At 43.6% G+C, this 25,881-nt stretch overlaps 2 protein-coding genes across 2 annotated transcripts; both read right to left on the bottom strand.

Moving 5' to 3' along the window:
- Positions 1 to 315: 315 nt before the first annotated feature.
- LOC101481356 (P2Y purinoceptor 14-like) lies at positions 316 to 2,482 on the bottom strand. Its single transcript, XM_076882601.1, has 4 exons — positions 2,229 to 2,482; positions 1,992 to 2,097; positions 1,640 to 1,899; positions 316 to 1,445 (listed from the first exon to the last, which is right to left on the bottom strand). Exons 2-4 carry the CDS (start codon positions 2,094 to 2,096, stop codon positions 803 to 805), a joined length of 1,008 nt encoding a protein of 335 aa, XP_076738716.1. The 5' UTR covers position 2,097; positions 2,229 to 2,482; the 3' UTR covers positions 316 to 802.
- Positions 2,483 to 11,463: 8,981 nt separating this feature from the next.
- On the bottom strand, positions 11,464 to 19,189 carry LOC143414200 (uncharacterized). The gene is made up of 2 exons (XM_076878060.1): positions 19,124 to 19,189; positions 11,464 to 12,468 (listed from the first exon to the last, which is right to left on the bottom strand). The coding sequence occupies exons 1-2, from the start codon at positions 19,187 to 19,189 to the stop codon at positions 11,677 to 11,679; spliced, it is 858 nt and encodes a 285-aa protein (XP_076734175.1). The 3' UTR covers positions 11,464 to 11,676.
- Between the last annotated feature and the right edge of the window lie 6,692 nt (positions 19,190 to 25,881).

Here is a 25,881-nt window from a genome sequence, read left to right as displayed (position 1 = left end):
GATTTTACTTCAGCAGCACAGAAAGCGTCTGAAGGTGAGCTTAAAAAATGATTGCAGGCTACATTGTGGAAGCGATGCTACCGCTGCGTACTGTAGAGTCTCTGTCTTTAAAAAAAATGTATTTAAAGAGTTTAATTTCTATTGTTTTTCCACTCAAGGTTCATCGGGATTTTAAGAAGTATTTAGTTAAATTTTCTTATTTAGTAATTAAGTTACTTTTCAGACACAGTAATTAGATAAGTGTTTTAAATACAATATTTATTAAGTAATTAGTAATTAGTAATTAATTACTTTTTTAAAGTAACTTACCCAACACTGGCTGCAGGTAGCTACAAGTGCTGACATATAGTCAGTCTGTGTGACACAGATTAACAACACAATCCAGGTCACAAAGAACAACATGGTGATCGTTTAACAGCTCCAGGTTTTGGAAAAAAACAACTGAAAGAAAGTAAACAAGATATAAAAATGTGATTGTTTAAGCTACATGTTAGCGTGTTGTGGAAAGAAGAAGGTTAAAAATGAGTCATGTGTGAAGCGGTGATGTTGAGGTGCCGTGCATCGCGAGAGTGTTCACAGCGCTTCACTTGGTCCACGTGTTGTCAGGTTACATCCTCATTCCAGAATGATTCATTTTCTTTTCATCTCAAAATTAATGTAAAAAAAAAAACCCATAATGACAAAGTGAAAAATATTTTGTTTTCTATTCTTGAAAATATATTGAAAATTAAAAAATGATCATGATGTCATCACCCCATGAAATGTTGAGCTGAGCCTCATATTGATGTCTGAGCTCTTTTCTTTACAGCTCCTTGGTTTGGCTCGTTGCTGCTCTCACTCTCCTGGTTTGTTTGTTTGGATTGTTGACTCTCCAGGATGCCTTTCTCACGTGGACCCGAAAAGTCTTACAGAGGTAAAAGTAAACAAGTGGGTCCAGGCAGACGTTGAAAACTGACACCATGGCGGCAGCCTCCTTCAGGTAGTACAATAGCCGGCCCACAGTGTTGGTGTCCCACAGAAAAGCATAGGGAAGACGAGCCAGGTGGTAGGGGACAAAGCAAACACAGAAGATGCTGACCAGCACCAACATGTTCCTGCGAGACTTCACCAGCTTCTCAGAGCCAGAGGAGGCCAGCTGCCTCTGCTGGGCCTGCAACACCCTGCGGGAGATGCTGTAGTAGAAGAAGACCAGGCATATGAAGACTAAGAGGAAGATGATGGTGCAGCTGATTTGGAATGCTTTATGAAGGATGCTGAATGACGTACTGAAGAGGGGCCCACAGTAGCAGCGGTCAGAGGTGAAAGGTTTGTGAGTGATGAAGAACATGATGTTGTAGGCGATTGTTGGAGCCAGGAGAAAAACCCAGGTGACCGTGGAGACTATGTGGGCAGTTCGTACTGTCTGCAGGATGTGAGTTCCTGAAGGATGGATGATTGTCAGATACCTGTAGAGATAAAAGAGGCAGTATACAACTTTACCAAACGAGTCAGTGGTGCCAAATCTGCAGAAGTCACTGTTAAAGTGAAACTAAATATTCATGTTCTTGCCAAAAGTACAGAGTTTAAGAGTGTAATTAACCAAAATCCTTGTTTTAACATTGTTATGAACTGCAATTTTAGCTCAGTAAATGTTCCTTACCTGTTAACAGCGATGTACCCCATGAAAAGGATGCTGGTGTACATGTTGAGGTACAGGGAAGTAGCTCCAATGCTGCAGTGGAGTATGTGCAAAATGGCCGAGTTGCTGGCATAGTGGATTATCCGCAGTGGCAGACAGAGGCAGAGCAGGAAGTCAGCAGCTGTCAGGTTCTGCAGGTAGACCATCAAGCTTCTGGATGCCTGCTGCTGAGTTTGAGAAATGTAAAACTTTAGGATGAAGCCATTGAGGAGTAAACCCACCTGTAGAGACACAGAGAGGATGTAAACAAGAGGACTTTCAAACATGATCCAGGAACCAGTTTCAGGGCACAATCTGACGATTTGAAACATACCAGAAACAGCAGACTGTAGACCAGCATAAAGAAAGGGTTGACTGATGGGACAACCAGATCACAGGTGTGATTGACAGATGAAGTCACATTTTTTGAGTCAGCCATGCTGAAAAACAAATATAATTCACAGAGATACTTTACACATTAAGAGGAGCTGCCTTCATTCAGTTCAAAGTTAATGAATGTGTCATGGTCGCTGTGTGGCAGGCAGGATGAGGACCCAATCGCAAAACTCACAGACTCAGGGGATGAACTCAAAAAACAGCTTTATTGCTGAAGAGGCAGAACGTTGGAAAATACAAAACTAAACTGGGAAAAGTAAACTAACACTCGGAGAGAGAGACACAGGGAAATCCACGCAGCATGAGGGAGAACGTGACACAGAACTGAGGGAGACGCAGACATAAATACACAGAGGGTTAACGAGGGAAGTGGGAGCACACGGGGAACACAGGTGACACTGATAATCATAACAAGACACGGCAGGAGTGAACACAACACTAACGGGAGACGGGCAGAGTCAAACAGGAAGTACAGAGGTTCAGACAGGAGGAGAGAGAGCACGGGGAGAACACAGACATAACGGGCTGGGGAAAACATAGAATAAAACACAAAGAGAGACGAGGGCTCATAAATACACAGAGGGGCACACAGGGGGTAAGAGTCACGAAGGGAAAACACTTAGGGAACAACACAACAGGGCAACTCAGGAAACATGGCCTAAGGAACGAAATACAAAAATACAAGGAACTAAGAATACTGGGCCCACATGGCCCAGGACCATGACAGAATGTGTTTAAGGAGGATTGCTGTACGTCCTCACTATCATGTCTTTATTAAAACTCATTGGAAAGCTTTCAGTTCTGTTATGACCCCCTCTGCTAAGGGCCAGAGGGAGAGTAACATAAACGAGTCCTTACACAGGAATCTAACAGAAACAGGGATTTTATTACCAATTTTACAACTGCAAACTGTCAGGGCTGCGCACAACAAGCCACTGGGCAACATTAAATACCCACACAAAGGAAATAAGACACAAGGGCACTCTAGATAGCTGAACGAGGCTCGAGGAAGGGAGGAAAAATAACTCAGTACAATAAACTCTACACAGCTAACCTCCCCGGAACAAACAAGCGGGGCTGGACAGTGCTCGGCTTTACACACACAGTTTAACTAGCAGGCATTCTCAGACCGCACTCTCCCAGACCCAGACTGCGCTCTCAGTCTAAAGACGCCACGCCAAATGACACATATAAAGCACAACGTTTCACATCGTTTCGAATCATCAAGTCTTATGTTCAATATTGAGTAAATATTTGTATTTTGCCAGAAAGTGTAAACAAAAATACCCAAATACATATTTTTATGATCAAAAAAGAGCGGGCGTTAAATGTTTCAGGCTTGAGAGGTGAGATCTGAATCTTGGCAGAAGTCAGTTGCAGTCCTGAGGCAGCTGTGTGAACTGCTTTTCTTTCCCATGACAGGAGCCACTAAAAGTCATCTTTTAAGTTAAGTATGAAATCAGTAGAAATACTAAAGATTTGAGGATGAGCAACAGGACTCACCTGTTTCTCCAGTTTTTGGTGAGCAGAAGAAGCTGCTTGCGTCGTTATGTCCCCTCAGTTAATAAGTATCACCGTAGATCAGGAAACACACAATAACCAAACTGATAACCGGCACTCTGACTTATTTCCTGTTTTTCGTCACTACTATAAGTAAAGACAGTGATGTTATGATATAAAGTGTGTAAGTTTATTACATACTTCATGTGTCTGCCCTTTTTTTGTAGATTATCTCATATTAAGTCACACCATAGCTCTTTGACAAGATGCACAATTAACAGGCTGAAATCAAAAGCGCAAACAAAGCAGAAGATTTTTGGTCTATCTGTGACTTCACTCCTATTGGCTTCTTTTTGTTTTAAGATATTCCTTTGTTGCACTTTTATGTTATGTTGAATTTAAAGTGCATTTGTCACTCTGTTTATCAAACCATCCACACAAGTTGCATCACCATCTTCTTCGTGGTCTTCATATCCCTGGTTTTCTTCTACTACAGCACCTCCTACAGGGTGTTGCTGGGACAGCAGAGGCATCTGGCCTCCTTTGGTGTTTCATTCCAGTGAGACCAGTCACCTAAATCCCAAGGATTCATAAACAACACAAGTTTTTACTGAGATCAGAGATCAATATGAGGCTGAACTCAACATGAACACACTCCCAACAGTGTAAATGTTGTTACTGTGGCCAATCTGGTCCAACACACAGGCATGTACGATGGCTACCCTTCCCTTAGCCTGGCTTTGCCAGAGGTTTCTTCCTGTTAAGATTGAGATTTTCCTTCTGACTGTCACCAAGCTCTTGCTCATAGGGGGATCGTGTGATTCTTGGGTCTGTCTGTATTTTTGTAGGGCCTGTGCCTTACAATAATAAGACAACGTAATAAGACAACTTATTAATAACCTCCCTTCATGTTTTAAAGTCTATTCTCACTATAAATATATTGTTTAGTGTTGAAGGTGCTATGTTGGGTCAGTGTGTTGTGGAATGGGGGGGTGACATAACCCCCCAAGACCCTCAGAGTCTTAGTTGCAGAAAAAAATGAATTGTGAAGGGGTTAATGGGGTCACTGCTGTAGCCCAACCCTCCAGCCTCCCAATACACCTGCCCACCAAGGCCCTGTGTGTGTGTGGTGATATGTTGTGAACCGTAGTGACTATAGTGTAATTAAAAATTCAAAAGGAGGGGCAGTAAGCACAGTGTGGCTAATTTAAAGTAGAGTCTTAGTCCCGGGTAATTCTGTTTAAAAAAAGTTTGTTTCTTGATCTTACATGGTAAGCGCACTGCATTATCAGGGTACAGGTCGTATTATTAAGTCACATCATTTTTGATAACCAAAGCAGGGCTTTGGCCTCCTCCAGCCCACATCGTCTACATCCCCAGACCGTTAGCGTTAAGGGGACAAAGGGGGGCCGACAAATGAAGGCCTCCCTTTTACCCTGATAATTTCTGCTTCTTGGGATGATACAGCTTCATTTTTAATAAGACATGGTATATCATGAGGTCAGAGACTTCAATTTTAAATATAATAAACTAAGGAAAACGTGTGGCAGCTTTTAAACTTTACTGACAGCAAAGAAGAAAAAGAAAGGAAAGCATTTAACAAAACCAGAAGTTTCATGAGAAGGCTGTGTGCAGGCAGGAGTGGTGGTAAAGAGAACCCATATTGCAGACTCACACAGGCAAAATAATGCAGTCAAAACAGCTTTACTGATGAAACATAAAATAACTAAACTGAAAATACCAAAAAAAGACACAGATTTTCAGGAAACATAACACAGAGATGTGGACTTGACAAGAGGGGAGACAGCAGACGGGGGAGACAGAGCAACTAAGCAACACAGACCGAACATTAACAAAGAAACCAAAAGACTAGAAACAAGAAATCAGGTCTCCTAACAAGAAGCCCCCATTGAAGAGAGCAAATAGATCAGCAAACAATATCTGAAAGAACGTTTGTATTTGTGCTCAGTGGTGATTTTTTTTTCCTTTTTATGTAGTTTTGAAAATAATATATTGCACCTGGCCTCTGTGGCGCCTCCTGTGGGTGGAGGTCTTACAGGACACGTGTCGAACTCCTGCTTGTTTTCCAATTAACCTGCCCTTGTAGCTTCTTATTGGCAGAGCACACCTGATCCAGGTAACCAGCAGCAGGTAGGAAAGGGATAACTCAAAAACAAGCAGGAGGCTCACACTGGAGGACTGGAGTTTGACAGGCCTGTCTTACAGTAAGGTTAGCACACGTCTTCTCTTCGAGCTCTGCCTGCCACAGTGTGCGAGAATGTTAGATGAGGTGCTTGGGTTTATAAAAACAGCAGTTGTATGAATGTGTGATTGGCTGAATGAAGCTTGTAATAAAAAGCGCTTTGAGTGTTTGCTTAGAAAAGAAAAAAAAACAAGAAGTACCAGTTTATTTATCATAAGCACAAATTAAGCTTTTAATGTGAAAGAGACCACCCAGGAAGTGATTGGTGTGGTAACTTGTGTCAAAGACGAGCGCCTCAGCAGAGCTCGGAGTCTGTGACACATAGGTAGAGTGTTGTTAACAGCACATCACTGAGTACAGTGCAGACCCAAAGATAGAGCGCAGTTGTTCTTACAAGTGTTACAATAAAGTGTATTGTGAGGATATACTGATGTTTGCACACATAAAGACATTTTCAGGGAGAACATGAATTGGCCATTTACAGCTGCAAGCGTGGCAATATTTCACAGTTAGCTACAGTAACTACTGCTACCCCTGATATACGGTTCATATTTTGACTGTTTTTCTTCTCTTTAAGGGAAAGACGAAAACACTCACAGTAGTGATAAAGGATATTCGTGTGAACCAGAGAGGTGACAGATAGCTGAGCTGATTCAAATCACGCTGAAACTACAAGATGGATCAAATTGGCTTAAAACGATGAATATCATAAAAGTTACAGCCCCAAGGGAAACTGGACACCCACAAAGCTGTTAGTTCCTGTTACACAACTGCAGGATAAAAAAGAAAATGTTACAACTACAGGGGGACCATTTATCGACTTTTACTGTGAAACTGTGTCACAGGACTTTATTACAACTGTAATAAAGAGTAGAGAGTAGAGAGTGTTCCTTCAGTGTCTGACATGTGTTTGACTACTTCTGCTAAGCTTTTTAAACAAATTAAAAGCTGCTGATTGAACTTGCTGATAAGATTCAGAGGAGAAACCACAACCTTTGAGCAGACTGAGATCATGATTTGAATGAGAAAAATGATATATTTGGTTTTGTGACATCAGCAGAAGACGAGAAAACCTCAAAGACAGAGAAGATAAAGTCTGACAGTGGAAACATGAACACGCATGTTGTCTGCATGGGAGTGTGTTTGTGATGAGTTCATGAAGACTTGGGATCCATCACATCACTGAACTCATCTGACTCTCAAAACAAATGTACAGCTTAGCATTTAATAACATGTTGAACTTTTCCTTAAAGCTCATTGGTTTAACTTGTTGCTGTAACAATGTCAGCCTGCTCCTTCCTGCTCTCACTCTCCTGGTTTGCTTGTTGGATGTTCTTCCCCCTCAAAACCTTTCTCAGGTTCACCTGAGCCCGAAAAGTCTTACAGAGGTAAAAGTAAACAAGAGGGTCCAGACTGATGTTGAAAACTGACACCATGGTGGCCACTTCCTTCAGGTAGTACAACACTGAACCAACAGAGCAGCTGCTCCACAGAAAAGTATAGGGAAGTCGAACGAGGTGATAGGGGACAAAACAAACACAGAAGATGCTGACCAGCACCAACATGTTCCTGCGAGACTTCACCAGCTTCTCAGAGCCAGAGGAGGCCAGCTGCCTCTGCTGTGCCTGCAACACCCTACAGGAGGTGCTGTAGTAGAAGAAGACCATGGATATGAAGACCAAGAGGAAGATGATGGTGCAACTAACATGGGTAATTTTGGAGAACAGGTTGACCGATGTCCCAAACATATAACCACACCTGATGGAGTTTGAGGTCAGTGGTTTCTTGGTGATGAAAAACAGGATGGTGTAAGTAACTGATGCAGCCAGAAGAAAAACCCAGGTGACCATGGAGATGATGTGGGCAGTTCGCACTGTCTGCAGGATGTGAGTTCCTGAAGGATGGACGATCTTCAGATACCTGTAGAGTGAAGAGAAAAGAGGCGGTGAATAACTTCACTAATCAGTCACAGTGTTCCCAAATCTTCAGAAGTCATTAATAATCTGAAAAGCGACGATGTGTGTAATTAACCCATTAATCACAGTTTTAACATGGTTATGAACTGCAGTTTAAATTACTAATGGTTCTGTACCTGTTGGCAGCAATGTACCCCATAAATATGATGCTGGCGTACATGTTGAGGTACAAGGCAGAAGCTCCAAAGCTGCAGTAGAGCTCCTGAACAATAGGAGAGCTGCTGGCATAGTGGGAGATGCGCAGTGGCAGAGAGAGGCAGAGCAGGAAGTCAGCAGCTGTCAGGTTCTTCAGGTAGACCATCAAGCTGCTCGATGCCTGCTGCTGAGCTTGACAACAGTAAAACTTCATGATGAAGCCATTGAGGAGTAAACCCACCTGAATGCGGTGCAGAAAGGATGGGGAAGGCAGGACTTTGGTAGATGCACAGAGAACCTTAAACCAATTTGTAACAGAGCAGGTGTGCTGAAGTTCCATGTCTTGAGCACATCTGAAAATCTGAAACTTACCAGAAACAACAGACTGTAGACCACCACAAAGAAAGCATGGACTGGTGTTCTGACAACATCACAGGGTCGGAGGTTGGGAGATGACGTCGCATTTGTTGAGTCACCCATGTTTCTGGAGAAAATAAATCCACTGACATTGAGAGGATGCAACTTCACGGTCTTAACCTTATTTTAACGCAACAAACTAATTTTACAAACTGCAGCGTAGCTTGTGTTGAGCTCTACTACAAACAATTTTGATCCATGGCCCTTTCTTTCACAACAGATGTCTCAGGTGATTAACGAGTCTTATTAACTGTAATAAAACTGCAATAATACTTTAATCAAATTTTAGATTGGAATCTTTGAATATACAACACTGAATATAACGATATATTCATCACAGATTGTTTACAATGAACCCCACAAAAGAATGTAAGGTTGATTATTAGGCCAGATGGCACCAGCATGCCCTCGATGTTAGTCAGTAATACGTTTCATGAACACTGATAAAAGCGAGCTGTGGTGCTGCTGAGTGGAGGGAATATTGAGTATTTCACCAGTAATCGCCAGTACAAAAGAATAAAAATACTCACCTGTATTTCACCAGTTTTCAGTGATCAGGAAAAGCTGCTTGAGTTGTTATGTCCTCTCAGTTTAATAAAATCACCTAAATGAGGAAACACACAGTAACCAAACTGTTAAACAGCGCTCTGACTTATTTCCTGTTTGTCTTTACTGCTAAAAAGTTGCAACATGTGCACCACACAGACTTATCTGATTTAGTTATTTGGTCTTTTCAAACAGGATGTCTGCTTATTACCTACTTGATGCGTTGTCACTTTTCTTCTTAAATGATCCCACATTCAGTCACACCACCTCTCTCTGACAACATGCACCATTTACAGGCTGAAATCTGACAAAAGAAATAACCAAACAGAACATTTACTGCTCCATGGTTCAAGATGATTTGAGGTTTTTCTCCTGAAAATCAGTCACTGGTCTAAACTGATTCTGTTTACTGGTAGTGCCAGGCCCGGATCTAGAAGGGTGGCATGGGGTTGCATGTGCCACCCTAAAATGATCTCTTGCGACCCAAAGTGCCAGCCTAGTTTCGCATATGACAGTGATGTTTATTAAAATGAGACAGCATCAACACTTTGAGCATAGTTACAGTTAACATTGAATATAAATTCTAAAACTGAATATATTGCATAGTGTTACCTGAACACAAACACTGATGATAACTAACACAATAATAACATAATATTATAATGATGCTAGTATTAGTATTAGTATAATATAATATATGAAGGCCAGGAAAGTTGTGTGGTGTTTGCATGTTCTCGCACTGCCTGCACAGGTTCTCTGTGGACACTCTGGCTTCCTGTCTCAGTCCAGGGCTCATATTATCAGATCATTTCTAATTGATCTTATAAATGAACATAAATAGCTCTGTGTTTGCTCTGTGACAGACTGGGGACCTGTCCAGAGTGTACCCCACTTCTCAACCTCTGACAGCTGAGATAGGCAGCAATGTTTAGCTGTTTTAGATTTAAATTTCATTTACACTGAATCATTTAAACAGCACTTAACATTTCTCAAAGGCAGAAAAATGATGCAGAGATGTTTGATTTTCTTTGAAATGTTCCTTTTTTTAAATCACATGGCTCACATGACTCACAGAAAGCAGACAGCAGGTGGCAGCAAATCACCAAAAGTAGTTCTGCTCCCTGTGAATCTTCATCCCCAGTCTAACACAACAAAGGGCTGAGGTGACATTTAAATGTTTTCAAATCTTTTTCAACTCAGCCCTCTCTCTTCATGGCGTATATGCTTCAGTCAGCTCCAGGTTCGTTTGGCCAGGCCTGTGGAAATTGGTTTAAGAGCAAGTGCCCCTCGAACCCTTCCATGTACCTGGTCGGCGTTTCGACTATGTAAATGTTGATCTGGTTTGCCATCCTCCTTAGTCGCAGGGTTTCACGCACCTTTTGACTGTGTTGGATTGCACAACCAGGTGGCCGGAGGCGGTCCCCCTGGCTCCATGACGGCAGAAGCGATGGCCAGGGCTTTCGTGTCGACGTGGGTTTCGCGTTTTGGTCCCCCTGCTGACATTACCTCAGACAGCGGCCCCCAGTTCATTTTGGAGCTTTGATCTGCCATGTCTGACGGCCCGGGAGTCAAGGTCCACTGCACTACGGTGTACCACCTGCAGGCTAACGGGATGTGTGAGCGGTTTCACCAGTCACTCGAGGCTGCGCTCCAGGCTTATTTAACGGGTGGCAACTGGGTTGACCATCTTCCCTGGGATTTATTGGGATTGCGCAGCACTGAGCTGGTCCTTGGTCGTGTGTCTGGGGAGTTTTTGCCTAGTTGTCCATCTCCCTGGTTCAGCCGTTCTGGCCATTTGCATAAGCCCCGGTCTTTGGGTGTTCGGGGGGGTTCTGCTGGTTGTTGGTGCAATGTGCCCAGCTGCAGGTGAATAAAGTCAGAATAGAAAGTTACAGTTCCTGTTTTGTCTGTATTATGGTGAATTACATATTTTTATGTACTTTACATTTGTTTTGTAGTTGTGTGTCTTATTTAAATGTTACCATATCAACCAAAGAGCAGGGGCAGAGAGGAGGATGTTACTCTCAATGTTGTTGGTGCATTTCAGGAGGACACTGCTAATAAAGTTAGACAATTACACAGTGAATTTGCATTGATTAATATATTTAGAAAATACCACAGTTTTTGTTGTATCATTTTATTATTATGTTCTAATTTTGATCTTAGTTAGCTTTTCCCTCCATCCATTCACTTCCGCTTCTCCTTTTCAGGGTCGCGGGGGGCGCTGGAGCCTATCCCAGCTGTCATAGGGCGAGAGGCGGGGTACACCCTGGACAGGTCGCCAGTCTGTCGCATTCGTCATTCGTGTCCCATTTCCCCGTCACAACAGTTGGCATACTTTGTAACATACCGAGTTTCAGTTGGAAACAAGTGCGTCTCATTTACTTTTTTTCCGGGACTCCGCTGAAGCCCACTCAGCAAGGACAGCTTTGAGTCAAGTGCTAAACGTTATCTTTGCATCCCCATCCAAAATATAAATAAAAACAAACTATGTGCAAAAAGGACATGTGAAATCATCTGATGTGCATCATACTGGTGTTTCTTAAATAGATAACGAATAGCATAAGTCACAGTTACCACCTCCCCAAGGTAGACTCCGCACCTTTGTCCAAAAAAATGTTAGCGCAACACTTTGAAAGACCACGACATCACTGAATGGGTGCACTAGTGGAGGCCACCACGGCAACTGGCGACACAGCGTGGACATATGGGTGTGAGAATGGATACACTGATGTAGCAGACATCCTGCTGCAGGCTGGCTCGTAGCTGTTACACAAACGGACGTGTTGTTGGACGTGGACCCATTCATGTCGTGGTCTTCAATATGTTGCTCTCAGTTTTGTCAGTCATGCCAAAAGATAGTCAATCATTGAGCTGTCCAAGCTGGGCAGACTGGGGACCATCAGGTCCTGGAAGCACAGATCCGACAGGTCGGCCATGGTCTCTATAGAGCTGGAGAGAGCCTGGAGGCCTTGCTGACTCTGGATGTCTTCCTTGTGGACAGGATGGCCACGTTCTGCTGGCTGTACCCCCCGTGCATTGAGAAAAGCTTCAAAGTCCTCTGGTAAATCCAACTCATCCAGCCCTTCGTATGGAAACACGTCTTGGCAGTAGCTGGTGAAGTCCTGGGATTGGTGGCAAAAGATTTGGGGAACGTCTGGTGACTTGGTCTGGATGTCCAGGATTGACGAGAGCCTGGTGGACTGAGGTAGACTGGGCACCCGGTAGTCTGTTGGAGATGCAAGGCTGGGACTAGGAGGTGGAGGAGAAGCCACCTGAGGAGTGCACGGTGTCTTGTGCCTGACCTGTGAAGGTTTGGTGGCTCCTCGAGTTGATTTCTTAGTCTTGAAGAAGCGTGCGCGCCGATTTTGAAACCAAACCTGAATTTTAGACTCCGGTAGTCCAGTTAGAGTGGCCAGGGTTTTCCTCCCATTGATATCCGGGTAGGGTGTAGCAGAGAAGGCCCTCTCCAGCTGGCTCAGCTGCGCCTTGCTGAATATTGTGCGCTTCCGGCGGCACTTTGTCTTCGAGTTGATCGTGTATGGCACATGGTGCACCGTGCTGGAGCGCTGTGCTGACCCGTTGTTGTTGCTGTAAAATCCATCCCGCACGCTGTGTCCGAAGCACGCAGCCGAGTTCTGCAGACACAACACGACCCCCTGCGTGGCATCCTCTTGCACATCACAGACGCTATCGGGCTTTGCGAACGCGTGGCTTTGATGTGCTGCTCACCTGTTAATGGCTGTCTGGATAATAGGTGTCTGTTTGATCCCCTATGGCCCGTTAATGGGCCCCGTTTAGACCAGAGAGACAGCTTGTCTTCAGCTACGGACAACGAGATGCTCCAGAAACCTTAACCCTTGTATGGTGTTCGGGTCTGTGAGATGCGTTTTCAGTTTTTCTCAAAAGAAAAATTAAACAATTAATTATTTTTTCAACCTGAAATTCATTGGCTTTGGCTTATTTTCTGTGAAGAACATAAATCCGAACTAATTTTCAATGACCTCATACTGTACCTCCCCCCACGCATTTACATTACATAGAAGGTGTTCGGGTCCACTGGACCCAGGTCTAATAAAAGTGTTGAAAGTGTAGGTCCTGTGTTCCCACACTCTGTCTTCCTCCTTTCTGGTGCTGCTGATAGTGTTTTCTTCCCCTCCTGCTCCTGTACAAAGTTGCAACATTGTTGAAAATTCAACTATCAACACCGTCTGCTCTGACATTCCCACACATTTTACCCTCTTTCTTGAGGGATCCAAATTTTATTTTCTCATACCCTGTCCCTCCTGCAAATTAGGGGCATAATACTATAAATAAGACTTTGCCAGTGTGGTTCTTTATCACAACTGATCAAGATGGCAAAAGATTATCTGCTGCGAGGGCCATCTGATTGATTTTGGAAGAGAGAGGAGCTTCGGATGATGATGTTGACAAAGAGGTTTCAGAATATTTCACATTTCTGAAGATTCAGAGTCTGACAGTGACTTTGAAGAAGAGGATGAGGTTGAACACCATTTAGTAACCAAACAAAGACGAGTACCCCATCTGCTGCCAGCTCCAGGACCAGAACAAGCCCACCAGACAGCAAGTGAAGAAATATGGACGTCAATAACTGGTGAAATTGAATGGTCTTCTTGCCCAAGAAACCAGCCACCCTGCAGAGCTGTTACTGTGATAAGCCAGGGCCAACACGGCTGACAGGTACTCATGTGCAGGACATCAAGTCTTCATTTGAGCTTTTCATCCCAGATTCCATCCAGAAAATTATTCTGGATTGCAGTAATCTAGAAGGATGGTGTGTTTTTGGAGAGAGGTGGAAGGAGATCGAAGAACCCCAAAGGCCTACTTTGGGGTTCTTATCCTTGCAGGAGTTTTCAGGTCCAAAGGGGAATCCACAGAATCCCTGTGGGATGCAGAAACTTGCAAAAACCTTTCAGTGCATCAATGTCTCTGGAAAACATCCACAAAATTTCCAGGATTATCCGATTTGATAACCGAGACGACAGACCAGCTCGACGGCAGAGAGACAAGCTAGCTGCCATTAGGACAGTGTGGGATAAGTGTGTGCACCACCTCTCCCTGTTTTACAACCCTGGGCCTAATGTCACCATTGATGAGCAGCTGATCCCATTTAGTTGTGAAAGATATTGCTTCACGTGTAAATGTGTTGTGTCTTTCCACTCACTCCACTTGATTATAACTGATTTCTTTTTTTATAACATTTAAAAAAAAAAAAAAAAAAAAAAACGAGAAGCACATTAATTCATAAATGTGATCTAACAAAGGTAAAGGGAAAAAATTAACCATGTTTGCTGTTCATATGACTTGTAATTGGGATGAAGTAAACATCTGTTGAGTAATTTAACATAAAATTGTTTGATAGTGTTAATTTGGAAATCCAAAACTCTAGCGGTTCCACCAGACCCATGAACACTGGCTGGGTAACAAAAATATGAACACCACACAAGGGTTAAAATGGAAAGATGAATCAAAGACACCCGCAGGTGAAGAAATAAACTTATCGTGGGCGTGTTTTCTTTCATTTTAAGATCATTTTCGAAGCAAGACACTCTGATTTTATGGCAACTGTTTTGGCCTGAAATTATAAACACATGTGTTACTAATCAACAGCGGGGAGGGGGGCAAATTAAAATGATTGGAAACACCTTGAAGCGCCAGAACGGCTGCTCTGATCCGGGTCTAGTTTTGTTTTTAATAGTGCCCGTAATAATGATATTCATGAACGTATACAGTGTAAGGCATCCGCACTACGAGGAGCGAAGCAACACCGGCACTGTTTTACTGATTTGAAGCTCCAGTCTGTGGCACATCCTCTACCGCGCGCCGCCTCCTGGTGCGCATGAAAGCGCGCAGTGGAAGCGTATTGGAGAAGTTGTGGGAGTGACGCTTCTGTCAGCTACAATGTGTGAAGGTGACAAATCAGGCTACTTCTTTTCCCACCCCTTTCTTCGTTGTCGGTTGTGTTTCCACCGAACAAGACATCAAAACACCGGATCACTCGTAGTCCTTTTCAGCCAGTTCCCAGGCGAGTGCCAGACTCGCAGCTCTTGAACTGAGACGGCGGCCTTGTTGATTGGGTCAAATTAGCTGTGAAGTACTCTACGTTCACCCTCTCTCCAGAGAACAATGCGGCATTAAAAAGATCATAAGCCAAGCTCACGTGATTTGATTTGATTAAATGCAATAACATAACAGATGCAGTCGAAGAGGTCCCAGTAAACTGTGGAGTGCAAAGAGTGGCCTGTGTTTGTGTGGGACAAGTTTGTAATGCTGGGAAGTGGTCTGAAAAATGAAGGTGGTAGAAGAAACATTTTCAGTTCCACGAATGGGTAATATAAACGACCAAAGAACTTCTCCCCGAAAGAGTTTGTTTTAAGAGGTGCTACAGACTTGTAGCAGAAATAATTTCCTTAAGTAACCATTTTCGGGAAAGCTCAGACTGTTTGTTGTTGTTGTTTGTTTGTTTGTTTTTAGTAAAGAAAACTTTTTTTTTCTTTCTGCCTGTCCCGTTTGGCTCTTTTGCCATCAGAATTGTTGTCTAAAGGCAAAGAAAGATGCCCAACGGATTTACTTTACCAAATTGACCATCCCAGCCTTGCCATAATGGTCCATTTGATTCACCCTTTATTGTTCATTTTATTTTCACTTGCTGAATACGGGACAGACTTGACTGGGGGAAAGAAAGAGGGAAAGAGAAACAGCTGAGAAGAGGGACGGGGGAGAAGGGCAAAAGACAAAAACCAACAGAATGAGCAGAAAAAAAACAAAAGAAGAAAAAATGCATATATCAATCACCTGGATCACCTGCTGAGAAAGAAAAAAGAAAACAAGCAGAAGAGAACAAGAGTAATAGAATAAACAACATCACAATGATATATGGGAATATGACAGTAAATACTAAATATTAAACATTATTGTGCAGCACATAAGATCAACAGAACACAGTGTGCTTTGAGGTAGGAGCCAAAAAGGGTGTAGTTTGTGGGTGTGATCACCCGTGTGTACACCTGTGAGCATGGACGCGCTTGTTTTTTTAAAAGGTTCCTTCATGTAATGATCTGCTAGGGAGTGTGGGGGGGGCACAGCCCCGTCCTCCAGGGCATGAAGCAGGTATGGAGGAGATCAAAACTCCAGACATCCAGAGGCTCCCAGAACACAAGAGACCAAGGAAGACCAACAGAGGGGCAGCCGCGCCACTGTCCCAGAAAGAGCTGAGGAGAGTCCCAGATGAGGGCTCACTCAGCAGCCGCGGAGCAGAAGCCAGGGGGAGTTGCAGTGACGCGCCCGTGAGCTCCGCCGGCAGCCAGCCGTGCCTGAGTGACCGAGCCCCAGGCCGAGAGGCCGGGGGCACCCCACCTCCGAAGTGGCCCGAGCGAGCCCCAGGCTCCAGGCACCGATAAGCGGCCGCCAAGGAGTGAGCCGGTGTGTACCTGGACGCCCATCCCCGGACACAAAGAACCACCAACACACCGATGTCTGAGGGAGTCCGCCACTGGCAGGGGAAGTGGGACATCTCAGGCCCTCCAAGGTTTGGAGGGCCTGAGATGTCCCCAGAGAGGTGGCGCCTGACACCCAACCTGACATATAGACACAGAAATACAGGCACACACAGACACAAACATCCATTCCCACCCTCACGCGCTCATATGCACTTACTCCACACTCAACCAACGTGGAGACAGACATAAAGAGACGCTGTACACACGATCACACTCCCCAAGCGTACTCTACGAACCGGGTCTAGGTACCCTTGCCCCTGGAGGGGGGAACTGCACCCAGACCCAGGTGGTGTTACCCTTTTCCCTGCGGTGGGGAGAGGCAGCCCGCCCCGACTCCGCAGCAGCAGGGAGGCCCCACACGGCCAACTCCTCCTCCTAGCCCCCCCGCTCCAGCAGGCCGCAGAGAATGAGGGTGAGAGAAGACTCCAAACCTCCCTCCACCCGCTCATTGTAGTGTTGATGCATGTGTGTTCTAAGGTGCATTTAAAACCCAGGAGGGCATGGAGCTACCTGCCAGAGAGCAGCAGGTAAGCGCATAGTCCCTCCTGTTAGCCCTCAATGTCTACGTGTATTTAACCTTGATGATGGTACTTTGGATTCCGTGTATCGTGCCCACCCCCAAGATCCTATATGTATGTGTAATGAGAGTGTGAGTAATGTGAATGTCTAAGTTGTGAGATAAAATTGAGGCAGAGGCAGCCAGAAGGGGACAGAGGGGGGGGGGGGGGGGGGGGGGGGGGCGTAGCCTCCTCTGCACCTGCACCCTGGTGACATACCCCTACTCCAAGGTCCTGCATGTGTGGGTGGTTGTGGTGGAGCGGGAAGGGGGAGGCAGCTGGAGATGGGGAGGGAAGGAAGGGAGGGGCAAGTGACCCCTCCCTGGGGCCAGCTCCCCCGCTGACCCCAGTAGGCACCCCCATACTCCGCGACCCGCCAGGGAAAGGGGGCCCAGGCCCATCCAGACCGGGGCCCAGTGCAGCAGCGCCTCCCGGCCCCACAGAGCCTGGGACAGTCCACCCAACCCCACCACAGAGAAAACTGCACCCACCCCACCATCCACTCATCTTCCAGACTACATAAGACAATAAACACCCAGGCTGAGATCTTCCTCCACCTCTCCTGTATCTCCCCCTCCTGCAGAGAGTTCCTGAGGAGAGGAAAGCTCCTGCAACGTGTGACAATCTCCCCCACCAGTTGAAGAGCCACTCTATATTTCCACCATGCATTGTCTGTGTTATCTCTCATGCTTAGTCAGTTCTGTCTTTGTGGTTTAATTAGAGTTACTTTGCTTTGCTTTGACATTCCCATGTCCGGTGTGCATCATATTCAGGTTTCTTTGACTGTTTTGTTAGTTACATCATGTTCAGCTGTGTTGCCTTCTGTGGTTTGTTCCCTCTTTGTGTGTATTTATGCCTGTGTCTCTCTCTGTCCTGCGCCGTGATCTCCCTCATTCTCCAGCTGTGTGTTTTTCTTGCTAGTTTAAGTTTCTAGTCTGCCCCTGTTTGGTTTTTGGATTACTACATCCAGCAATAAAGCTGTGTTTTTGAGTTACGTTCTGCCTATGAGTCTGCATTTTGGGTTTAATCTTTCCTTCTTTGCACTGCTGCAAAACTATACTCAACTCTTATAATAATTCTATTTTATCAGCTGCCAACCACAACCGTGTGGGCGGGACAAGGTTGTTGTTGGTTTACAGTTAAATGGTATTCTTCTACCTAGGGATGGGTATCGTTTAGGTTTTATCCGATACCGGTGCCAGACCGGTACTTTTGAAACGGTGCTGGTGCTTAAACGGTGCTCGAACCGGTGCTTGAACCGGTGCATAAAGAATGGAGAACACAAAATTGGTCCAAAAACGTCTCATGTTCAGCTGTTTTTTTGTAAAAAGATAACAATGTTAGCCTTTTCTGCAGCTATAGGGCATATATGGTATCACTCTTGGCTGGAAGCAGTGCTTAATCAATGGAAAAAACACAAACTTTTTCCAAAAACCTCTCATGTTCAGCTGTTTCCCAGTTTTTCTTTGGTCATTTTAGCCTTTTTGGCCAGGGTGAAGGGAGTATCTGCCATCAAACAAGAAGACAGCTGCATGTAACTACAGCGGTGTTTGCTAGTTCACCTTACATGCATTAATGTAATAACGTGGTTAGCCTACTCAACGTAAATTACACACGAACAACATTAAGCTACTCACGCAGAGAAGAACGGCTGCTGCTGCATCATCATCCGTTATCATTTCTGCTACACTGGCAGGGCTAGGGGCCAGGACTCTCCTCTTCGTGTTTTTGGGGATGTTGCTAACTCCGGGTCCGATAACAGGCACCACACCCGCAGTAGATGTGCACAGTGTGAGGTCTCGCAGCAAGCTATCAAATACGGTGCATTTCTCGGCTTTAAAAAAACCCGCTATGCGTCGCCAGGTGTTTCATCGGATTTGAGGTTTTACCTCCTTTGACAGTATCACAGTATCAGCTTAAAGCACTTGTTGCTGCTGAGTTTGCATCTTTTGCTGTGAAGTACAGCCAGACTTTTGACTCTTCACCTTGGGCATTTTTAATCTGTAGCTCTGCACTAAAAGAACGTACGTACCTGGGCCCGCCTACTATCCTTGGAAACGTAAAATGATTGGCTAGAATTCAAAGTGTGTGACATCTCAGGGGGGAAAAAAGCACCGAAATAAAGCACCGAAATGTGCGCTGCTTTTCGATCTGCTTACTACCGTTTATGTCAGAACCGGTGCCATAATGGCATCCCTACCCATCCCTACTTCTACCTCTGGATTAGCCCCAACAGTGTTCACTGGAACTTTCCGCGGTCTTGAAACTGTTCTGTAGCCCATGCGAGTAGCATGTTTTTCAAAAATAAGGTTACACAGGTCCTGAGAGAGTTTATTGGTTTTAACAATCATGAGGCGTTTACATCTGTTTAAGTGTACAATGAAAAAACTGAAAGAGTAAATGTAGCTTTTAACGAGCGTCTTCACTTAAACAACAGCTAATGAAAAAAGAAATCAGCATAAAACATGAGCGGAGTGAGCTAGCCTCAACGTGGGACTCATAAAACAAAAAATAATATAATAAATCCAGAGATTCAGCATCATTTCATATATGCTTCTGATGATATATATAAATTTGGATGTAAAATTCATATATTTTTGAAAGATTTCTTTTTGCCATGATAATATGGTGTAGTAGTGTCACAGAGAGGTGTAAATTTCTAAACATATGCAACATGACATTGTTATCATAAAGTGCTGAATTTCATTTAAGGATCCAAATATAGGCAGTCCTAAGGTCCCAGCAGACAATGTTCTCCCCGGTGATGGAATAAAGTATGATGCCCAGGTGTCAGTGAAAAAGAGGATTTTCAGCATGTCACTGCAGGTTATAGCATTACCGTTACTGTACATTGCTTTAGCAATTTCCAGCAGCTCTATGGTCATCTTTCCTGTTTTGGAAAAACACCCACCATTAACAGCAGAACAACACAATTTACCGCAAAGAGGCATAAAGACACTTATACATTATCACAGTCAATACTTGTTGTCCAAGCATTTCACTACATATCGTACTGTGTATGACTGTGTACGTGACAAATAAAATTTGAATTTGAATTTGAATTTGATTTATACATTATCACAGTCAATACACACTCTTATCAGCTTTGTGCTGAGAAATGTCACTTAAGTGTCTGACGTCAGTGCAGTGGAAACTGCAGAAGGAAGTAGTTGCTGTGGTTTTACATACGCAACATGCAAACAAGCAAAAACATACAGTCTTGACATTCAGTCACCTGTGCTTCATATTGTGCTTTATATTGTAAGATACAGAGCCTACAGTAATGCAGAGAAAACGCCAACCATCAGACAACTCCCATTGAGCAACCACTTGGTGACAGTGGGAAGGAAAAACTTAACGGGAAGTAACCGTTGGCAGAACCAGGCTCAGAAAGACCATATTATTGAAATAATAAAAGTAGCAATTTTTCCTATATCATCAAAAGCCGCAAAGACAATTTTGCAATTTTAAAATTTAAAGCTGTTTTTTTAAAAACAGAACAAGTTTTCAGAAACAACTCGAGATTTTGTATTTGTTTTTTATTAATTTGATCATTAGCCTGATTAAGCTTCAGATTAATGAGTTTCAGATTCAGCTACTTAGCTAATAGGTGAAAGCTAGCAAAATAAACTGGTGGTATCTGTGTGGGGGTGGGTTTGTGCTCAGTTTAGACTCATTATGATATCTCAGCAGAACCTATTGTGGCTCATGAGAACTTGGAAAACATGACTCATGACATGGTTTCACTGATCTAATCTGACTCTAAAATCAAATATAACTCTTTGTATTTTTATTTCTTGTATTTCAAAAAAGTAGAAATTTGCATAATAACTCATGGATTTAACTCTACAATTTCCACCTCTTTCCTGCTGCTCTCACTCTCCTGGGTTGCTTGTGTTGTTATTCTTGACCCCATGCTAAAGTTCACCTGAGCTCGAAACGTCTTACAGAGGAAAAAGTAAACAAGAGGGTCCAGACAAACATTTAAAACTGATAAGATAGTGGTCACTTCCTTCAAGTAGTACAATAGCTGACCCACAGAGCAGCTGGTCCACAAAAAGGTATAGGGAAGACGAGCCAGGTGGTAGGGAACAAAACAAAGACAGAAGATGCTGACCAGCACCAACATGTTCCTGCGAGACTTCACCAGCTTGTCAGTGCTGAAGGAGGCCAGCTGGCTTTGCTGTGCCTGCAACACCCTGCGGGAGGTGCTGTAGTAGAAGAAGACCAGGGATATGAAGACTAAGAGGAAGATGATGGTGCAACTGATTTGAAATGTTTTATGAAGGATGCTGAATGACGTACTGAACAGGGGCCCACAGTAGCCAGGGTCAGAGGTCAGAGGTTTGTGAGTAATGAAAAACATAATGTTGTAGGTGATTGTTGGAGCCAGGAGAAAAACCCAGGTGACCGTGGAGACGATGTGGGCAGTTCGTACTGTCTGCAGGATGTGAGTTCCTGAAGGATGGATGATTGTCAGATACCTGCGGAGAGAAGAGAAAGGAGGCGGTAGACAGCTTCAATCATTAGTAAAAGTGGTGCAGATATGTTTTTACTGTTGAGGTGAAAGGAGTTGTTGGTGCTTTAGTCAGGAGCACAGAATATGTAGTTCAGCCACTAATCTAGTTTAAACATTGTCATGAATTCAAGTCTGAAATCAGTAAAAGTTCCTTACCTGTCGGCAGCAATGTACCCCATGAATATAATGCTGGCGTACATGTTGAGGTACAGGGAAGTAGCTCCAAAGCTGCAGTAGAGCTCCCGAAAGATAACAGACCTGCTGGCATAATCAGTGACACGCATTGGCAAAGAGACGCACAGCAGGAAGTCAGCAGCTGTCAGGTTCTTCAGGTAGACCATCAAGCTCCTCGATGCCTGCTGCTGAGCTTGGCAACAGTAAAACTTTATGATGAAGCCATTGAGGAGTAAACCCACCTGATGAGACAGAGACAGAAGAGATCCTGTTTGTGTGGAATCTGAACCAGGTGAGGGGAATCCTTAATCCATAATCTGAAGATTTAAAACGTACCAGAAACACTAGACTGTAGGCCAGCATAAAGAAAGGGTTGACTGATGGGACAACCAGATCACACGTCCGGTTGACAGATGAAGTCACAGGTTTTAGGTCATCCATGTTTCTGGAGCTGTAAAAAAAGTCCCAGCCACAGATATTTGTTTTTGGAGCAAATTTAAAAGAAAAGTTTTTTCCCTTTAAATTGCTTTACTTTTCTACTGTCTTATCATGTTCATACAATTCATTTCACAACTGTTGTCTGTGGCTGTTTTGTGATGGAATTTAATTTAATTAATAAAGCACCAAATTTAAACAGTCGCCTCAAGCTGTGTTGTGTTGTATGAGATGGCCCTGCCTGTCCTGTGATGCACCTGTACTGTCTCAATCAATCAGTTGATCAATCAATCATCTCCTCTCATGAGTCTTATTAGGTGTAATTATCCTTTAAATACAGTCTGAGAAGGAGGAGTGGGAATAATCCTCCCCTGAAGCTTATTACTGACTTACGGCTCTGTGAAGTACTATTGGCTTCTGACACGCAAACACCAGCTTTGTTTTAATTCATTATTACACACAAAAGTCCCTCCACTCAGTGTCTAAAACACAGGACAGGAAAATAAGCGCAATAACTCAGCAACATGAATCAGTAACAAAAGAGAAACCATGGACTGATTCATGATCAGCATAACGGACAAAAAAAACTGTTTATGCAGTTTTCAGCTTAGAGCAGGAAAAACTGCTCGTGTCATTATGCCCTCTTGAAGATAAGGAAACACGCACTTGTAGTGTGAAGTCTGAGTTATTCCCCGTTTCTCTTTGTTGCTAAACTGGCACAACGCATTTCACATGTGGAAAAAAGACAATTTTCTGTTGAGTTGTAATTTAGAAAACTTAGAAACCTTAGAAAAAAATTAGAAAACTCAACAAAACCATCCCCACCAGCTGCACCATCATCTTTCTGTTCTTCTACTACAGCACTTCATACAGACTGCTGCTGCTGACACAGCAGAGCCATTTGGCCTCTTCTGCCTGCTGAACCAGTGCCATAGATGAGCAAGAAAAAACCATATTCTCCTGCTGGATGCTCCTGACTGTGGCAGGTGGTGTTTTGTGGCTCAGCTGCACTGGAGGGATGGAGCATTTGGCTCAGCATCAGAGGTCAGGGCATGCTGTCCTACAAATCGGACCCCTTATCTCATCATCTCCATCTTACCAGTTAGATGTCTGTGAAGGTCCTCAGTCATCCAAGTCATCGTAGTCTAAGGAGCTTGGAAAGAAAAGCCTCTGGAATTCTTTAAGTTACTTGAAGACGTTTCACCTCTCATCCGAGAAGCTTCTTCAGTTCTAAGGGTCAAATGGTGGAGAGTCCCAGATTTAAACCCAGTGGGAGTTTCCCCCCAAAGAGGGACAAAGGACCCCCTGATGATCATCTACCTAATCACATGAGCTGAGGTGTGAAAACAGGTGTGGGTCACAATCAGACAGGGTTTCTGGTGAGCTCATTGTGAAACCTGGACCCACCCTATCATGTGATTTCCTGAGGTCAGATGGCCCAGGATGTGAGTGGGCGTTAAGGCGTCTGGGAAGGGATCTCAAAACTGGATTATAGATGGCAGACAGTTGGTGTCGTAAACCACCGCCTCTGTTCAAGGATACCAGTTAGACACCGCCCACTGGATTCCCTTGGTTGGGCCGGTGGACTCCACCAGAAACATGGCCTGTGTGTTTTGTTTATAGGAGTGAAAATGATAGAGAAAGGACATTTAATGAATTTAACGAGATTTATTAATCTCGTTTTCTTCTTTTTTTAGGCTACTAGCCAGGTCTCTCTTCTAGGGATGGGTATCGTTTAGGTTTTATCCGATACCAGTGCCAAACCCGTACTTTTGAAACGGTGCATTTCTCGGCTTTTAAAAAAACGCTATACGTGTCAAGGTTTGTCATGAGATTCGAGGTGTTACCTCCTTTGCACAGTATCACCTTAAAGCACTTCTTGCAGGCAGTTGAGTTTGCACCTTTTGCTGTGAAGTACAGCCAGACTTCGCTTCGCCTTGGGCATTTTTAATCTGTAGCTCTGCTCTAAAAGAACGTGCGTACCTGGGCCCGCCGACTATCCTTGGAAAGGTAAAGTGATTGGCTAGAATCCAAAGTGTATGGCATCTCAGGAAAAAAAAAGCACCGAAATCAAGCACCGAAATGTGCGCTGCTTTTCGATCTGGTTACCCATCCCTACTCTCTACTGCCATGGAAGACTGCATGAAGAATGCAATTAAAAGGAAATTGTAAACATCCTGAGCATCAAATAAACTCATACATTCAAAAAATATTTCAAATTTCACCAAAACCACAGGGTCTCAAGAAAACCGGAAAATAATAAATATCCTTTCAACTCCGCTAATCCAATTTAAACAGTGAACGTCACCTCCTCTATACCTCCTACCACAGTGGATTTTTTCCTTCCCACAAATTGGTTCCTCTTCTCAGGACTAAACTATGAAAAAACAATAATAATGATGAAACTTTCCCAACACAAAAGCCCAAGCAGACTTCTTGTTGTCTCTTTTACTCACCACAGTATTGAGTCCAGTCAGACCAGCGATTCCACCTGGATTTGCTCTATGATCCTACAAGTGGTGAAACTAACACTATAAAAGACATATTCTCAAAATCCCAGTTCTTCATTTAAACGAAAGCGAATCAAAACGGCAGCAGAAAACGGGAAGTCTCTGGACTGGCCTCCTTCATGACAGTCCGAGGTTTCAGACTTTCAATACACTTCCTGTGTTGGCAACATTAACGTATAATTCATAAATCATAAAATTTCAGCAGAAATCCACAGATTCTTCTTCATTGCGTTTCAGTTCACTAAAGATGACACGCTTTTTTTAAAGATCTATTTTTAGCGTGATGATTTGATGAAGAAGCTCTCGTTACTGAATACATGTAGTGTTATTGCTGGTCATTTCTGTGCTTGGCTGTTATAGATTATATATTTTTTAGATTAGCTTAGTTTGTTTGGTTGTTGTTTGTTTGTTTCTTCTAAATGAATAAAACACTGGATAAGATCATAAAGTGCTGAATATCATTCAGGGCCCAAGTGCAGGCAGTCCTAAGTTTCCAGCTGACATGGAGCCACCATGACTGAGTGAAAATGGTCCAAATTCTTTCAGCTCCAATAAGATTCTCAGTGTCAATGTTCACCAAAATATTGCATTAAAGTTTAATGTCTGGGTGTCACTAAAAAAGAGGTGGTAGCAGTAGTGTTATTGTACAATGTACGTTAAAAGAAGACAGTTCTTATTCATGAAGCATCATGAAAAGTATTCTTTTCAACCTGTCAGCAGTTTCCAGCAACACTGTGTCATCTTTCCGTTGGTACATCATGTACGCTCTTATCGCCTCTGTGCTGAGAAATGTCACTGATTCAGACATCACTTCAGTGGAAACAGGAGGAGGAAGTAGCTGCTGTGGTTTCACTCAAACATACAAAACCATAAAAACTGTTCGTGTTTTTAAAATACACTGTGAAATACAGAAATCTATTTTAAAAAATTGAATCTAAACAAGTGTCAAATAAGCAGTAGAGAGTGATTGAATTCATGAACTCACTGAACATTCTGATGAGAACTAAACTAGAAGCTGCACCTGAGTTTTGGGAGGAAGCAGCTCAGCGTTAGACAAGAAAAGCAAATTAAAGTTCACAAAAGTGAAATCTAACATTTAAATGCTGTGAGTTTTAAATAAACCTTTATTAAATACGGTAAAATACTGAATGAATTTAGTGTGTGTGTGTGTGTGTGTGTGTGTGTGTGTGTGTGTGTGTGTGTGTGTGTGTGTGTGTGTGTGTGTGTGTGTGTGTTAAAGGTAACAGCCCTGCAATAAAACTTGAGAACCTGTAGTCGCATCAGAAACAGGACGCAATGACTGCAGAGTTAAAGTCAGTCTGTGTGACACAGATTA

The sequence above is a fragment of the Maylandia zebra genome, linkage group LG3 (assembly GCF_041146795.1).
Source record: "Maylandia zebra isolate NMK-2024a linkage group LG3, Mzebra_GT3a, whole genome shotgun sequence".
In the NCBI taxonomy this organism is placed as follows: domain Eukaryota; kingdom Metazoa; phylum Chordata; class Actinopteri; order Cichliformes; family Cichlidae; genus Maylandia; species Maylandia zebra.
Note: the sequence above shows the minus strand (reverse complement) of the source record. Positions and strands in the feature narration are given on the sequence as shown.